Below are 17,683 nucleotides of genomic sequence, written 5' to 3' on the forward strand. Positions count from 1 at the left end.
TCTGTCTGATGTGTGGAGCATGAGCTGAGGTAGAGCAAGAACTGATGCTGATACAGGGTGGAGGCTGTTTTGTAGTCCAGAAATGTACTGTTGGTAGACCGGCCCAAGGGGGTGGAGTTGAAGGTGTTGAGAAGCAGATGTGACAGGACATGTGGATGGTTGTGATGACAGAGCAAGGCTCAGGCAATGAGAGTTATCCCCCTCAAACACTCTGTATCTGTGGGCCAGCAGGGCTTTTCCTGTTCTGGTTTCTTGGTCAGTGCCCAGGAAAAACATGTTTAGGGAATAAATAAAGCTGAAGGCTAATATTTCTGGGACAAGAAAAAAGGCAAGACTTATCCCTGTCCTCATGTCAGTTACCTGGGCTGTTGAATTTTCCATGACCTCATTTCTCCAACACAGAAGGGGCCAGATAGATGACATTGGATTGAAGGCTTTGTTGGGCAGTGGTTAAAGCTGTGGCTCTGTGGACTCCATTCCCAGATGTGCTACTTAACAGCCATAACTGAGAGTAAGTCATAGACCCTTTGCTGCCTCAGTTTCCTCATATTAACCTAGGTGACAAATCCACCTCATAGGACTAGTCCTGTTTCTTTTACTACTGTTTTTACCATTCTATTGATCATTTATATTCCAAATTTTTCCTTTTCTAGTTTGAAAAGTATATTCTGGTTGCATTTATTATATTTAAGCTAAAAATTGCAAAAGCTTATTTAATACATTAGAGTATAGGGTTAGAAATAAATTTATTCCTGATTGGAAATATAAGGGATTCAGAACATTAAGCAGCTAGCCTCCTCTCAATGTATATGTTCTGAGGTTATACATGGAATTCCATCACTTTAACTCTATAAGGAGACATATTCATGTTTTACAGAGATAACGAGCAGTTATTTTAATCAAAAGATGCACACTTCTCTCAATCCTCATTCCAACTCTCTTTGCAGAATTTTCGTCTGGATCAGCCTTCTTTGTACTTGAATATTATTTTCAGTTCAGAAAATTATGTTTAGAATTTTATTTTCTGTGGGTTTGTTTTCCATTACAGTCGTTATGTTTATCCTCAAATAGTCTTACATCACACTTTCTTAAAAGGCATTTTTACTGTGTATAGAAATTTCGTATGGTAGTTATTTCTTCTGCACAGAAACAATTCTTATTGTCCTTCTAATTGACAAGTGGCATTTGGTAAATTACCTTTGTCCATGGAAAATAATCAATAAACAACCTACAATGGGAATAGAAAAGAGGTTTTTTTGATCCAAACTGAGGACTATAGCCCAGGAGACAGCTTCTCAGATTACTCTGAGGAACTGCTCTAGAGAAGCATGGTTTTGAGCACAGTTTTATATCTTGTTATAAGAAGGAACATCAAACAAGTCAGGAATACACTCCTTCAACGTTTCAAAGAAACAAAAACAGATCAGCACATACACAACTCAGTATGGCCTTGTCACCTGGGAAGAAAGTCTTATGATCAAAGGAGTACTAGCATTGGCATCCCTGGAAGGGAGGCCTTTAATCTTTATCTTTAAAATGGACATTCCTTACTTCTGGTCAATGTGCCTTTTTCTTTAATAATTAAAGCAGATGTACAGTGCATATTTGGCCACAAACAGGCTGTTTTGGTTAGCCTGAAGTTCAAGTTAAATTATATATAAGCCAGAATGACTTCCCCATACCTTAAGAAGTGAACATTTCTTCCGTCACTTTTCTTTTCAGGTCTTTGTAAAATACCTAAAAGGAATTGAATACATCTGTGTATACAGAGTGAAATATTTCTGTAATAGGGGCGGAGTAGGCACTAGCTATAGCAGCCTCCCTCAGCCGTTGGTCAGCACCGCAGTGGGCCCCTTCCCCTCTTTTATAAAAGGAGCCGGAATCCGGACTGAGGGATGATGGATTTTTTTGAGATACCAGTCGGCCTTATTCTGGGTCTGCTGGCTTTCCGATTAAAGTTATCCCTTGCTCCAAAAGCTCGTCTCCCAATTGATTGGCCTGTCGTGAGGCGAGCAGAACGAGCGTGGGCTCGGTGACATTTCTTGTAAAAAGTATTACTCACTGGGTTAGACACAATCACTGATTATAAAGGCAGGAGAAATATTTTCTGAGGTAACCAGAGACACCAGCATTGTCCACCTGTTCATCAGTGTCCCACATCCCTATTGCACTTAACGTGGTGCCCGTGTCTGTAGGCTCTGCTCTTGTTCCTGATTCTAAATGCTGAGGCCCACACAACAAACCCAAGTGCTTCGCGCTACGCTGTGTATATTTGATAACAAATACTATTTATTAGCTTCCAGCTATGGAGGTCTGAGCGACATTAGTATATGGTGTGTGCATTTGATTTTTCTGGTGAGCATTCCCTATGTAAAGAAGCCCCAAATAATATGTTTCTGAACATTTTTGTGATGTGTTACAGACTACACTCACCGGAAATATGGGTGCGTCTCCTTTAAGAGGAAGCAACGCTCCGCCTAATCCTCAAACTAAACGATGCAATTTCTAGGCTCCGCTAGCTAGGTGGCTCCGCCTTTGACCTGGAGGTGGCGCGGAAGTCCCACTCCATCGTTGGTGCTGTGGGAACTACATTACCTAGGAGTCCTGGCCACTCTGGGCCAATGAAGGCCCAGTAAAGGGGCGTTTCCGTTCGTACGGAGGACGCCGGGGCGGGACTTCCTTTTCCGTTGTTGGGCGGACATTTTCTTTGCTTTCGGATTAGTCCCCCGAGTCAATCTCCGGAACGCGGCGTCACACCCGAGGTGACAGGACAGGGAAAACGCGAGAGGCGTTGTCTGCGCTAAACAGAGACGGACCTGAGGATCGGCAGTGGCACCGTTCAGGTGACCCGGCCGCCGGAGCCTGGGACCTCGCACCTGTCGCTCTCCAGTTACTCCCCTCCCCCTCGCCCTCCCCGATCCTCAGGTGCCGATGGCGGCCGCCCTGCTGACGGACCCGGCGCAGGTGGGTGCTGCACCCCTGGATTGTTCCCCCGACCTCCATCTCTGAATCCTGAAGCCTCGAATGAGGGACGCCTCAGGTCCCTGCAGCTCAGGATCATGTGTCCAGACAGTGGGGGCTCTCTTGGTCGGGTCCCATTTCTGACAGCCAACATGATGGGATGTGGAAAGATGTTACAGGCGAGGGGCCAGCATGTGCAGAGGCTTGGAGGTGCGACACAGCCGGAGCATTTGGGAAATCTAGGGCCTTTGGTGTCTGAAAAGATCAAGAGTCCGAGCAGCTGTGCCTCAATTCTCAGGGTGATGGGAGCTACGGAAGATTCTGAACAGAGAGGCAATATCTGATGGTTTCAAAAGTATTCCGTAGACTGCCCAGGTGTGTACAGACTTGAGGTGAGGGTGCGGACAGTGGGCCCCAGAAAGGTTGAGACATAGTCCAAGGCAACACAGCTGGACTGAGGCTCAGAGGACAGACGGCCCCAGGTCTGTGGCAGGGCAGGAGTAGAAGATAGGCCTGAGCCCTTGGGCCTCTTCCATGGTTGCTTGTCTCTCATAGTCTCCCTCTCACCAGAGGTTCCCCTGATCTCAGTAGTAATTATGGGCTTTATACAGGTGAGGGAAGGATGTCCAGGCTCTCATCGATTCCACCCCCACCCGTGAGGGCTTCAGGATTGTGGTGTCATAGAACACTTTACTTTTTTAAAAATAAATTTATTTATTTTTGGCTGCGTTGGGTCTTCGTTACTGTGCGCGGGCTTTCTCTAGTTGCGGTGAGCGGGGGCTACTCTTGGTTGTGGTGTGCAGGCTTCTCACTGCAGTGGCTTCTCGTTGCAGAGCACAGGCTCTAGGCATGCGGGCTTCAGTAGTTGTGGCACGCGGGCTCAGTAGTTGTGGCTCACGGGCTCTAGAGTGCAGGCTCAGTAGTTGTGGTGCATGGGCTTAGTTGCTCTGCGGCATGTGGGATCTTCCCGGACCAGGGCTCAGACCCATGTCCCCTGCATTGGTAGGCGGATTCTTAACCACTGCACCACCAGGGAAGTCCCGAACACTTTACTTGTACTCTCCCAGCTCTTGTGTCTGAGGACCCTGGAGAAACCCCAAGCCCAGGGTTCTGGGTCTAGACCAGGGGTTACATGCAAGGGTTCCCGTTTTCTGGTGACCACTGGAATAAGGTGTGGAAGTTTGTTCCAGGAACAGGAACCAGCGTGTGCAAATACTTGAAGGAGAGATTGAGATGGGAGTTTTCAAGAAACTACAGATCTCCACCATATCTGGTAGCAATCAAGAGCAGGTGGGCAGGAGTCAGGCCTGAAATGGCCAGCTGACAAGCGAGAACTCTGTTCTGAGGGTGGTGTAGCCATGGCGGGTGTGGAGCAGAGGAGGGAGGTAATCTGATCCAGGTTTTAACAGCCTCTTTCTGGATGCCAAGTGGAGAACAGACTGTGTGTGGTGACGGAAGAGGGAATTAGGATAGAGACAAGGAGACCGGGGAGGAGACTGCTTCAGTATTCCAGGTGAGTGGTAATGGTTGGCCCAGAGGGCTGGCTCTGTAGATGGGAAAAGTGACTGGGTCATATTTTCTGATGTGTGAAGGAGACAGCCCCAAGATGTTAGGCCTTATCAGTCAGAAGGGTAGAAGCTCCATCAGCTGAGATGGGCAAATTAGCGGTAGAAGTAACTCTGCATGGGTATCAGGAGTTTATTTGTGGCCATGTGAAGAGTCTGAGATGTTCCAGAAAACACTGAGTAGAGGTGTCAAGTGAGCTGCTGGACACAGGGCTGAAGTCCTGTGGAGGGGCTCAGGATGGAGAACATCCAAAAAGCAGAAGATGGTGTGTACCTAGGTCTACAAGGGAGAATCTACACATCACAACGGCATTGCAGTTAATGAGCCAGGAAGGTGATGGTGGAGGCCAACAACTGGGTGGGGAGCCAAGAGCTGTGAGATTGAGAGTGATCCAAAAGACTGGTGTGCATGTGGCAAAGGAGTATGAACTGATGGCCCTTGGTCCCTGGTGTTGGGGACTTATGGGAGAAAGATGAGCCCAACTTTGGTTGTCTGGTAAGCATGGTCTTAGCAACTCCAGGAGAACTGGCTGGAAGGACGTGGGTGGGGATGCGGTGCGGCCCCACATGCCAGCCCCAGAGCTTAGATGACGCCTTTCTGCCCACCTGCCTGTTGTTGGTATGGGTGGACACCGTGATCAAAGGGACCTTAAGGAGAGAGCAGACATATGTGGCACCTGGCCCTGGTATTTCCAATGAGTTGATGACCTAGGTCGGAAGGAATGCTGAAGGGAGCTCTGTGGGGGCAAGATGGGGGTCCTTAGGAGAGAGACTACTCACAGACTCGGCTCTCCCCATTGTGGCAGGGGAAAGTGAACTTTGAGGACGTGTTCGTGTACTTCTCCCAGGAGGAGTGGGGGCTCCTTGATGAGGCTCAGAGGCTCCTGTACCGCGAAGTGATGCTGGAGAACTTTGCCCTTATGGCCTCACTGGGTAAGGCCCTCACATCCCCTGCAGTGTCCTGGAGTGGGCTCTCCCCCTTCCCTGTTTCTTCTATCAGAGCCGTAGGCATTACCTCCCTCCCCCGTTCCCTAGGGTAGGTGCTGTGGATGCCAGGTATGAGCTTTGTGCACTAGCACCTCTGACTTCTGAGCAGTCCCAGTACCTGCTGCCTTGAAGGCTTACATGGATGGATGCAGGCATGAAGCGTCCTGCTGTCACCCAGTGGATCATCTCCAGTTTGTTCTCTCCCTTACTGGGTGCATCTGTCCAGATCCATGCCATCCCTGTGCCCCAGGTTCTACCCCCTTCCTCTTGCTGACATTTCTAGTAGCCTGCCTGTGTCAGGAATTGCAAGGACCAGTATGGTCACTACTTGTTGGGACCGCTAGGCTATTCCTGCAAGACACTTCTTCAGAGTTATTTTTATAGTATTTAGTTGTCTTCTCTGAGGGGTGGGTCACCCAGACCAGTGCTGGCCATTTACCTGTCTTTTCCTTAGGATATGCATCTTCCATGTTCCATGGGATTGCCCCACTGGAGCTGGACAGTGAGCCCTGGCTATCTGAGTGGGCCAACATGACTCCAGCCATGACCAGAGAGGCTCAGGGTGGGGGTGGCCCTGGTGGGTCGGAGCTGGGGAAAGGTGTGATGTCGGGTTGGGTTCTAATCATTCCCCAACCTCTCTGTGCCCACAGTTGTTTGAGTGCCAAGGCCAATGGCCACACTTCATTCTTATCTTTACTTTCCCATTTACATACTTATCTTTTATATTCTGACTTTTAGCCTTTGACTGTTCCCCACCTCTGCCCACATCTCAGCTGTTCCTCTCCACTGCTTTCCAAAACTGGCTTATATGCTTAATGTGTCATGAAATGTGCACATACCTCAAATAATTCTTAAATACCACCTAGTCTATTTGATTGTAGCTATTCAGGGAACACACCCTTCTGTACATCACCCTAGCAGCCAAGGCCTTGCTAAAATCCATTTGTGGATGACTTCATTAGACACCCTGTTCTTCCTAGGCTGTTCCCCACATTTGTGTCCTCTTCCCATCAAGGCCACTTCCATCCTGTGACCTTTAGATGCCAACTACTTCATAGCAGCCCTTTACTCAACTTGAGCTCTGGCCTCTTGTCTGATAGCAGACCTTCATGTTAGTTCTGATAGATACACATTTGTAATGAGACTGCCCCTTCCCACCAGTGTCAATGTGTCCTTCACCAGCATTTGTCTGCTTTCAGGTTGTTCGCATGGAATGGAGGAGGAGGAGATACATTTTGAGCAGAGCGTTTCTGTAAAAGGAGTGTCACAGGTCACGATTGCTAAGACGATTCCGTCTTCCCAGAAGGCCCACCCCTGTGAGACATGTGGCCCGATCTTGAAAGATGTTTTGTACTTGGCTGAGCACCAGGAAACACACCCTGGGCAAAAACCATACATGTGTGTGGCATGTGGGAAACAACTCTGTTTCAGTGCAAACCTTCACCACCAGAAGCAGCACAGTGGAGAGAAACACTGCAGAAGGGATGAGGGTAGGGCCTTTCTTGTGAACAGCTGCTCTGTCCAACCATTGGACATGCCCTTTACCACAGGGGAGGGTTGTAAGGACTTCCCAACTAGCTCAAGCATATTCCAGCACCATGCTCCTCTTAGTAAGTGGAAGCCACAAAGTAACACCAAGTGTGCAGAGGCCTTTCACAGTGGACAAAGGCATTACAAGTGCAATGAATGTGGGAAAGCCTTCAGCCGCAAAGACTCACTTGTTCAGCACCAGAGAGTCCATACTGGAGAAAGGCCTTATGAGTGCAGTGAGTGTGGGAAAACCTTCAGCCGCAAACCCATACTTGCGCAGCACCAGAGGATCCACACTGGAGAAATGCCTTACGAGTGTGGCATATGTGGGAAAGTTTTTAACCATAGCTCTAACCTTATTGTACACCAGAGAGTCCATACTGGAGCAAGGCCTTACAAATGCAGTGAATGTGGGAAAGCCTACAGTCACAAATCCACACTTGTTCAGCATGAGAGTATCCATACTGGAGAAAGGCCTTATGAGTGCAGCGAATGTGGGAAATACTTTGGTCACAAATACAGACTCATTAAGCACTGGAGTGTTCATACTGGGACAAGGCCTTATGAGTGCATTGCATGTGGGAAGTTCTTCAGCCAAAGTTCCGACCTTATTGCACACCAGAGAGTTCACAATGGCGAAAAGCCATATGTGTGCAGTGAGTGTGGAAAAGCCTTTAGCCACAAACATGTGCTTGTTCAGCACCATAGAATCCACACTGGAGAAAGACCGTATAAGTGCAGTGAGTGTGGGAAGGCCTTCAGGCAAAGAGCTTCCCTCATCAGACATTGGAAAGTTCATGCTGGAGAAAGGCCTTAGGATAGCAAGGAATATGCCATAGTGGGTGACACCAGAGAGAAGCTCTGAGAGTAGCCTATGTGAGTAGCCATCAGCTGGAAGATGAGTCTCATACATTTGAACTCCCACCCTGAGGAGATGCTTCTGTGTGCCAGCTATATGGGAAGGTTTCTGGAGAAATATTGCACTTCGTAACATGCCTTTGTTCACTGTGAGAGGCCTCTGCACACTTGCCAGAAGTATATCACTGCCAGTGTCTCTGAAAGAATCCATATGTCTGTGCAACAGCAGGGTGCCACATTGTGTGTAAGTCACCCCAGAGTGCTTTGATGGGCAAGATCTCTGCTCTTCCTCCCTTCCTTGGAGGGAATCATCGGTAGCCTGAGCCCATTGAAGATCCTCATTCCTTCCTGCCCCCCTACTGGTTAAGCGTGGATGTGACCCAATTTTGGCCAGAAGAACGTAAGCTTTGTTCTGCTGGCTGCTTGCAGAGATTTCCATTTTTTAGAATTTATTGGTCTCATGTGGCACTCGTGATGGATTTGTCCAGCCCCCAAGTCACCTAACTTGGGAATTTTCTGACTCATATTCTTCTGGGTTTGCAACAAATACCTTAGTTTTTAACTACATTGAATCCTGGGGATTCTGTTCACTTTGTGGGTTGAGTTGAGAACAGAATTGGGCTCTGCCAGCCTGAAAGAATGAACAGCTTGTGTGAGAGGTCCAACTGTTGTGTCTCAGTGGTATTTGCAGAATGGTGAAGAAAGAACAGCTCTTATTCTAGTTTCAGCCTAATTTGCATTGCTACTCAAGGCCTCCTAGGAAAGAATACCAATCTTTGCAGGCCTAATCGTGTGTCCTGTATGCCAAGATGATTTGTGTGACCAAGGTCTTCTTGAGCAATGGGCATTCGTCATGACAACTTCTGATGTGCCTGGGAGCAGCATGAATTGGGTCCCTTGTTCCCAGGGAATGCTTCATATTCCCCAGCCCTCTTTAGGAGAGTTTGATTCCCTGGGACCTACCAGCATCCCTGAAATCTATTATTTGGTAGGCAGATGTCACTGTCCCCTAAAAGGACATCTGATAAATAGGAAGTTGGGAGACTATAGCCAACTATAGGGAATATAACTCTTCTAAAGGCGTACCCACAAATGTTTCTATCACTGTGACTTTTGTATGAGGGTTTATGGAACTTCTCAGGACTCATATTTGTGTCTCATAATCTTACGGCTACAGTTACAGTCTGAGCAATCTAAACATTTTCTGCAATTAATTGCACATATTTATAGTGTATAATTTGATACGTTTCGATACATGTTTTCACCTTTGAAACAAAGTTTCCTGATTCCTTTTATAATATCTCTCGCCCTCACCCATTCCCAGGCAATCACTCATCTTGCTTTCTGTCATTATAGATCTGTTTGGATTTCCTAGAATTTTAAATGTGTGTGTGTATAGAATAATTTAAAAGGTACTAGTATGTATATGGCTTTTCAAACTATGCATAATTATGTTGTGATTTATCAGTGTTCTGTGTATCAGTAATTCATTCTTTTTCATCCATACTTTTGCTTAAAGTATTCCACTTTAGAGAAACAGTTCCAAAGCAAGTGACCCAGGAGAGAACTCACAGGAATGAAGCCACAGTATCTGTGGCTCATAACCTTCACCTGGAAGTGATGTGCCATCGTTTCTGACTTACTCTGTGGGTAACACAGACTAATCCTGGTTCAGGGTGGAAGGGGACTCACTTCACAACAGTGAAAATACAAAGAGGTAGGGATTTGTGGGAGCATTTCTTGAATACTGGTGACCACAATCATAGTTGTTTTTCTTTCTTTTACCTTTTTAGTCTTTTAATGAGGAATCATATTGACTGATTTCAAAAGTTAAACCAACCTTGCATTTCTGAGGTAAACCCTATTTGGTCATAATGTACTACTCTTTTATGCATTGTTGAATTTTATATGCTGGTTTTCTTTTTTCTTTTTTTTTTTTTTAAGATTTTTGCATCTATGCTCATGAGGGATGTTAGTCTCTAATCTTTTTAATGCATGAGTTTGGTTGCTGTCAGTGTAATGCTGGCTTTACATAATAAGTTGGTTAAGTGTCCCCTGCTCTTCAATTTTCTGGAAGAGTTTGTGAAGAATTGACATTATTTCTTTCTTAATTGTTTGGTGGAATTCACTGGTGAAGTATTTGGGCCTGGAGTCTATTTTGTGGGAAGGTTTCTAACTATAAATTTAATTTCCATAGTGAACATAGGTTTATAGAATTTATCTTTTTTTTTCCCCCTACAGTGAGCTTTGGTGATTTGTATCTTTCTTAAAGAGTTTGTTTATTTAAGTAGTCAAATTTTTCAAGCTATCCTTTCATTATTTTAGTACGTGTAGAATCTGTAGTGATGCCACCTCTCTTATTCCTGACACTGGTAATGTCTATATTTCTCTTTTTTTCTTCATCAGTAGTTTATCAGCTTTATTGATCTTCTGAATGCACTTGATTTCACTGATTTTTCTGTTTTTTCCTGTTCCTTTTTTTCCCCCCATTTTGACTTTTACCATTGCCTTTTGCTTTTATTGTATTTCATTTCTGTACTTCTCCTACTTTTTAACATAGATCCTGAGATCCTTCATTTGAAAATTTGGGTTTTTTCCTAACATAGGTGCTAAATTCTAAAAGTCACTGTGTAACAACTGCTTTAGTTGCCTCCCACAAAACTTTATATGTTGTATTTTCATTTTAATTACATTTAAAATCTTTTCTGGTTTCCTTTTAAATTTCTTCTTCGACACATGGTTCTTTTTAGAAGTGTGTTATTTGGGATTTTCCTTATCTTTTTGGTAATTGATTTCTAATTCATTGCAGTCAGAGTATATACTTTATGACTTGAATTATTTACATTTATTGATATTTTCTTTATGGCCCAGAATATGGGTTATCTTGTATTTCATGTTAGCTTAAAATAAATGTATATTGTGTTCTTGTTTGATGGAGAGTTCTACAAATGTCAACTCGGTTAAGACAGTTGACAATGTCTAAGTTTTCTATATCCTTACTGGTGGTGGGTGGGGGGTGGTATTCTGTCAATTATTTGAATAAGGTTGTTGACATCTCCGAATATAAAAATGGATTTGCCTATTTCTCTATCAGGTTTAGTTCTATCAGGTTTTGCTTTGTATATTTTGAAGTCTTTTTATTAGGTGAATAAACATTTCCTACTGTTATGTCCACTTAATGAGTAGACCTCTTTTATCATTAAGAAAGGGTGCTCTTTATCTATAGGAATATTCTTTGCTGTAAAATCTATCTTGTCAGATACTGTTAACGTTGTGTAGTTTTGATTGAACACTCAATTTTGCCTTTTTGGGTACTGAAAATACTTGCATTTCAGTAGATATTCTTGGTATTGTTTAAGTTCCTTGGAAGCAATATGATCTTTTGGGATCTTGATTCCAAATATTTTTAGGTTGAATTACTGCAGCATTCATTTTAAGACTAATTTCTCTCCTCCTACTGAGACACAATCATTCTGTATTCTCTACCTCATGCTTCATAAGGATTCCCATTTAAACTGGTTAGAACAGGTGCTATTCCATTCTCTGCATTAGCCTTGGAAATTGTTTCATTGAATCCTTTTGGGTGTTTCTTTACCCAGCTCTGGTTATTTCCTGCCTGCATGTACAGATTAGTACATGAGGATGTACTAATGTACATGAGGTCATACTTGAGGATGACCCTCTCTATGTTCCTGAAGTTTTCTCTCTCCTGTACTGTGCTCTATTGGATTCCAGACACCTTCGCAGGCCCAGATTCTAAATTTTGTCTCAACTCAGGGTGACTTTTGGGGTCTGACTGGACTCAGCATTTTTGTATTAGGGCCTGGGAATTTCTTTTCATAGTAAGCTGGGACAGCCACGTGGCTCACATCGTTTGTCCTCTTTCATAGGTCACTGTTATTTGCTTGATGTCCAGTGTATTAAGAATCAGTTTCATGTATGTTATAAATTTTTTTCAAGAAAATCTATGAATTCCCCCTAAAGCAGACAGTTTGAATAAATTAGTAGAATTGATAACGCCTCCAAACCACATCAGAAAAAAAAAGAGAAATCACACATTTACAAATATGAGCAAGGAAAGAAGGAATAGCACTAGATGTCTTTGAAACATAATGGGTAATATGTGATTATTTTATTTCATTTTATTTTTTGGCTGTGCCATGCAGCATACAGAATCTCAGTTCCCTGACCGGGAATTGAACCCGTGCCCCCTGCATTGGAAGTGTGGAGTCTTAACCCTGGGACCACCAGGAAAGTCCCTGTGTGATTATTTTATTTTATATTATATTATTTTATTTTATTATTATTATTATTTTTGTGGCACGTGGACCCTTTACTGTTGTGGCCTCTCCCACCGTGGAGCACAGGCCCTGGACGCACAGGCCCAGCGGCCACGGCCCACGGACCCAGCTGCTCTGTGGCATGTGGGATCCTCCTGGACCGGGGCACGAACCCACGTCCCCTGCATCAGCAGGCGGACTCCCAACCACTGCGCCACCAGGGAAGCCCCCTGTGTAACTATTTTAAATGACTCTTTCCCAATAAATGGAAATGTGGGGGACAAAAATTCATTGAAAGATACCAACTGACCACGTTCCCTCAAGAAGAAATAGATAATCTTAAAAATCCTTTGTTCATTAAAGACATTTAATTAGTATTTCCAAATTACTAGTAATGGTAATCTACGTTTAAATGTAAGAAGCCCTCTCACTTAAAATTTAAAGCCAAGGTGGTTTCACTAACAAATCCTACCAAATATTTAATGAATAATTAAGATTCCATCAGACTCTTCCAAAAAATAAGTAATAACATATGGGGCACTTCCCAACTAATTTTTAGAAGCCAATATTAACCCTAAGAGCAAAACTAGGTAATGAAATTAAAATTATAGACCAATGTGTGAGCATAGATGCAAAAAATCTTTCACAAAATTTTAGAGAAGTGTGTGTGTCTGTGTGTGTCTGTGTGTCTGTGTGTAGTATATTTTCAATTGTTAAAGCCAACTTTACATTCCTGATAATAATTATAATCTAGTGAGACATCATGTATATAAGGTTGGTTTAACAATTGAAAATATATTAATTTAATCTATATTAACTAGAAGGTGTCCCAGGTTCCTGGCACAGAGCTTGAAATATCTTGAAATTCCTGGAGTGATAGGAGTCTTTCTTGTTCTAATGAAGTGATTCTTGGTAAGCCCCTCGAACGTTTCCGGATGGGGACTGGTTACCAGAAAAACCAATCATATGATTAGACGTTTGAAACTGAGCCAGAAAGACCTGTGGGGAGAGAAGAGGGGCTAGATGTTCAGGCATGTGGCCATGATCTAACCAGTTGTGTCTATGTAATGAGATTCCAATCGAAACACTGGACACCAAGGCTTGGTGGGGTTTCCTGGTTGGTGAACACATTGATGTGCAGGACAGTGATATGCCTTGACTCCCCAGAGAGAGAGGTTATGGAAGCTTCACACCTGGGACCCTCCCATACCTTGCTCTCTGCATTCTTTCCGTGGGCTATTCCTGAGCTGTATTCTTTATAACAAAACTGGAATCGTAGGTATAGCACTTTTAGTGAGTTCTGTGAGTCATTCTAGCAAATTACCGAAATTGAGGGGCTCATGGGAACCCCTGAAATTATAGCCAGCTGTTCAGAAGTGCAGTTGGACCCAACGACTTGAAGCACATGTTTGAAGTGAGGGCTTTCTGGTGGAGGACTGAACCCTTACAGATGTCTAGAATGACACAAACTCTGCGTAGTTGGTGTCAGAGAACTGGCGTCAGAATCAATTTCTTTAAACTGATATACGGCAGCATTAGAAACCTAAAGCTAACATTACGCTTAATGGGGAAAGACTGAATGCTTTCCCCCTAATATTAGGAATAAGCAGGAATGTCCACTCTCACAACTTCTATGTAATGTTGCACTGAAATCTGTGCTAGTGACATAAGAAAATTAAAGGAAATAAGCAATGTACAAATTGTAAAGGAAGAACCAAAATGGTCATTATTCACAGATGACATGCTTATCTATTTAGAACATCCTTAATTATATATTTAAAAAGTTAAGAGATCTAATAGATCAGTCAAGGTGCCAGCATACAAGGTCAGTATACAATAAATGTTTGGAAATTGGAAAACTATACCCCTTACTCTAGCATCAAAATATGAAATATTTAGGAATATATTTAACAAAATATATTCAAAAACTATTAAGCAAATTTACAAAACATTACTGAGACACACCACATTTCTGGATCTAAGGACTTAATATTTTAATTTATTCTCCCATAATTGTTCTGTAGGTTCACACAATTATCAAATTCCCAGTGATTTTGGTAGAAATTGACAAAATGATTCTAAAATTCATATGGAAATTCAAAAGACCTAAAATACCCAAAACAAATTTTGGAAAGGACAACACATTTGAAAGGTTTTAATGTAATTTTAAGAATTACTATAGGGGACTTCCCTGGTGATGCAGTGGTTAAGAATCTGTCTGCCAATGCAGGGGACACAGGTTCGAACCCTGGTCCGGGAAGATCCCACATGCCGCGGAACAACTAAGCCCATGCACCAAAACTACTGAGCCTGCGCTCTAGAGCCCGTGAGCCACAACTACTGAACCCCGTGTGCCGGGAGCCCATGCTCTACAAAAAGAGAAGCAGCCGCAATGCGGAGCCCGCACACCTCAACGAAGAGTAGCCCCCGCTTGCCGCAACAAAGACCCAACACAGCCAAAAATAGATAAATTAATTTTAAAAAAAAGTACAAGCCAAAGTACATCTGATTAATAACTGGTGTCCAGAATTTTTAAATAACATTTACAACAATAAGAAAACATTTTTTAAAAAGTAAAAGTTTTGAATACCTATTTCACCAGAGAAGACACTTGAATAATAAGCATGTGAAAATATGGTCAACATAATTAATCACTAGGGAAGTACAAATCAAGACCACAATGAGACACAAGTACATACTCACTTGAATGGTCAAACCAACAATGCCAAGTCAGTGAAGTTGTGAAACAGAACTCCCATACATTACTGTTGGAATGCAAAATGTTAAGACCCACTTTAGAAAACTGTTGACATCTGTAAAACTACAGATGAACTTATCATGTGACACAGCCATCTAACTTGTAGATTTATCTCCAAGAGGAATAAAATTGTGTCCACAGAAATGCTTGTACTCTAATGTTCACAGTAACACCGGCTTTACTGATAAAAGCCAATAGCTAGGGAAAAAAATAATTCTGCAAATGTTCATGCATAAGTGAATTGGTAACTGTATTAGTTTGCTAGGATTGTCATCATAAAATGCCACAGACTTGGTGGCCTGAACAGCAGATAACATATCCTCTCACAGTTCTGGAGACCAGAAGTCCAAGATCAAGATGCTGTCAGGTCTGGTTCCTCGGAGGCCTTGGTTTGCAGATGGCCGCCCTCTTGTATGGTTCCTTCCTTGCCGAGCTCGGGAGACCTCTGCGAGGGAAGGGATTCGGCCGCGGTGCCCAAGGCAGAGGTCCGCGGGGCCCGCGGGACTGGCGGGATCGTCCCGGTCGTGCCGGGCGGGCGCGCCTCGTGCTTTCTCTGGAGGTTGTAGCTGCAGCTCCATGGGGAAGAGGCTGGAGCCGCGCTCATGGCCCAGGTGTGGGGCCGCTCGGTTAGTTGGATCAGCCTCCGCCGGGGCCCCTCCGGCCGCCGAGGGCAGCTGGAGGGGGTCTTCGCGTCCGGAGGTGGGAACCGGGTTGGGTGGGGAGGCCCGAGGAGGGCGCGAGAGGTTCAGCCGCGGGCTCCCCCGGGGCCGGGTCTGCGGAGGCGTCTCCGTGGGATTTTGCGGGGTTCCGATTCGGAGGCCAGACGGACCGGCTTTGCCCGCGAGCGAACCAGGAGGGAGAGTCCGGCCGCCTCTTCCCCCACGGCCCCGGGGTCGGGGAGAAGGACGGCTGGGGAGGTCGGGGCTGCGGGAGCAGGAGGACCCCGTCAGCCACGGGTCGGCCCCAAAGCAGGCGCCGTCGTTTTATTGGTTCAGCCCCCGCCTCCAGCCCTTTAGGGCTTCCCACTTCTCAATAGGTGGACATTTTTTCCACCACAACCAAGGAGTGTTTCTTTTAATGTCTGGCGCCACCTCTTTGGAAAGAAAACATCATGGAATATGGTGCCTCCGTCTCTCGGTCTCCGCGCGTGCAACAGAGGCGTCGGGCTTCCCACCTTTCCAGTCATACAGACATAGATAAGAAGCTCTAGGCTTTCTTTGGATAAAGATGAATAGCTCCTGCAGAGCATCACCCGAATTCCCAGACACATTGAGATAAACAGTAACAAATGGGGCTGTCAAGTCCTCTTACTTGAAGGCAAGTGAGCATTCATCTTGAGCGCTTGCATGGAATGGGCTCTGTCTGCTTGGTGTATCAAAAAGGGGTGTGGTTTCTGTCTTTACAATCTCTTTAGTGGGTTTTGTGTGACATGCACCACAGTTTAGTTTCGTGCTCGTGGAACAGTAAAAGTATGTTCTTTCTCTACTTTATGGAGATTTTCTGGCTGGGCAGATTTTGTTTTATTATCTCTCCAACATTGGTCACCATGTCAAATAGTATGAGATCCAGTATAGGTGAAATTGAGAAACAGGGCAAATCCTAAAACACCTATTGCAAGAAGGAAGAGTGTTTTCTAGTATCAGTTCTATAGGTTAAAGGGGGGATGAGTTATAAATGGCAGGAGAAAACTTTTGGCTTCAGAAATGTAAGTATGTGCAAAAACTTTATCAAACCATGTGCTTTTAAAATGCTTTAAGCCAATTATACTTTTTTAAAAAAATAAATTTATTTTGGCTGTGTTGGGTTTTCGTTGCTGTGTGTGGACGTTCTCTAGTTGCGGCAAGCGGGGGCTACTCTTCGTTGCTATGCGTGGGCTACTTATTGTCGTGGCTTGTTGCAGAGCACAGGCTCTAGGCACACGTGATTCAGTAGTTGTGGCACACAGGCTCAGTAGTTGTGACACATGGGCTTAGTTGCTCTGCAGCATGTGGGATCTTCCCAGGCCAGGGGTCGAACCCGTGTCCCCTGCATTGGCAGGCAGATGCTTAACCACTGTGCCACCAGGGAAGCTCAAGCCAATTTTACTTAACAAAGCCTTTTAAAAACACAATTACGTTCTGGCATGCCCAAGACCACCCTCAGATTCTACAGAAGAACTCACAGAAGCTGTTAAATTAAAGGGCTACGGATGATTACAGTGAAAGGATACAGGTGAAAATCAGCAAAGGAAGATGGTGCAATAGGACTGTCCAGGAGAGACCACATTGCCATTTCCAGTTAGTTGCCCCCTCGCTTAAAAGTCTCACAGCATCCATATGTGACAACACGCTAAACAGGAAACCCATATAAGCCTTGATATTGTCCAGTTTTTTGAGTATATATAATAGACCAAGGGGCACCTGTTTGGCTGATCTTAGTTACTGTCTAGCTTCTCCATATGTCAAACTGATACAGAGAGACCTAAGTACCCCCTGCCCCCCCAGCCATAAATTACAGTATTAGCATAAACTGCCTGACATGGCCCAAAACCCCAAGTAAATAGACACTCCTATTAGGCCAAATGTTTCAAGGGTTTAGAGGTTATCACCGAGGAGTTAGGCGAGTAAGTGCCAAACATTTCTTCGGATTGAGTAGAGATTGGACAACTCAGGCCTGTGATGTAGTTGTTTATACTGGTCAAGTGAGAATAGTCAAAACTTACATTCTTCCTGTTTTATTGCATTTTACTCTTTTCTGTGTTCTTA

The 17,683-nt window shown here is 44.4% G+C and overlaps 2 protein-coding genes across 3 annotated transcripts in view; both read left to right on the forward strand.

Annotated features, from left to right (window-relative positions):
* Positions 1–2,826: 2,826 nt before the first annotated feature.
* ZNF772 (zinc finger protein 772) lies at positions 2,827–11,075 on the forward strand. 2 transcript variants are annotated; one of them, XM_030848284.2, is made up of 3 exons: positions 2,827–2,964; positions 5,333–5,459; positions 6,713–11,075. In XM_030848284.2, exons 1-3 carry the CDS (start codon positions 2,932–2,934, stop codon positions 7,858–7,860), a joined length of 1,308 nt encoding a protein of 435 aa, XP_030704144.1. In that variant the 5' UTR covers positions 2,827–2,931; the 3' UTR covers positions 7,861–11,075. The 2 variants fall into 2 exon arrangements, with proteins under 2 accessions (XP_030704144.1, XP_060144607.1); XM_060288624.1 differs by having other exon boundaries at positions 2,889–2,964; positions 5,375–5,459.
* Positions 2,854–17,683, forward strand: part of LOC115847975 (zinc finger protein 304-like) — an 83,827-nt gene continuing 68,997 nt past the window's right edge. The window contains 1 exon segment of the mRNA XM_060288611.2: positions 2,854–2,964. The gene's annotated coding sequence lies outside the window, so the exon portion shown is untranslated.

The sequence above is a fragment of the Globicephala melas genome, chromosome 19, assembly GCF_963455315.2.
Source record: "Globicephala melas chromosome 19, mGloMel1.2, whole genome shotgun sequence".
Taxonomy (NCBI): Eukaryota; Metazoa; Chordata; class Mammalia; order Artiodactyla; family Delphinidae; genus Globicephala; species Globicephala melas.

What these genes read in the sequence shown, in the direction of transcription:
- ZNF772 (XM_030848284.2), top strand. Translation starts at nt 2,932, where the DNA reads ATGGCGGCCGCCCTGCTGACGGACCCGGCGCAG. An exon ending in TGCTGACGGACCCGGCGCAG is followed by an intron (nt 2,965 to 5,332) that starts GTGGGTGCTGCA and finishes CCATTGTGGCAG; the next exon opens with GGGAAAGTGAACTTTGAGGA. An exon ending in TGCCCTTATGGCCTCACTGG is followed by an intron (nt 5,460 to 6,712) that starts GTAAGGCCCTCA and finishes GTCTGCTTTCAG; the next exon opens with GTTGTTCGCATGGAATGGAG.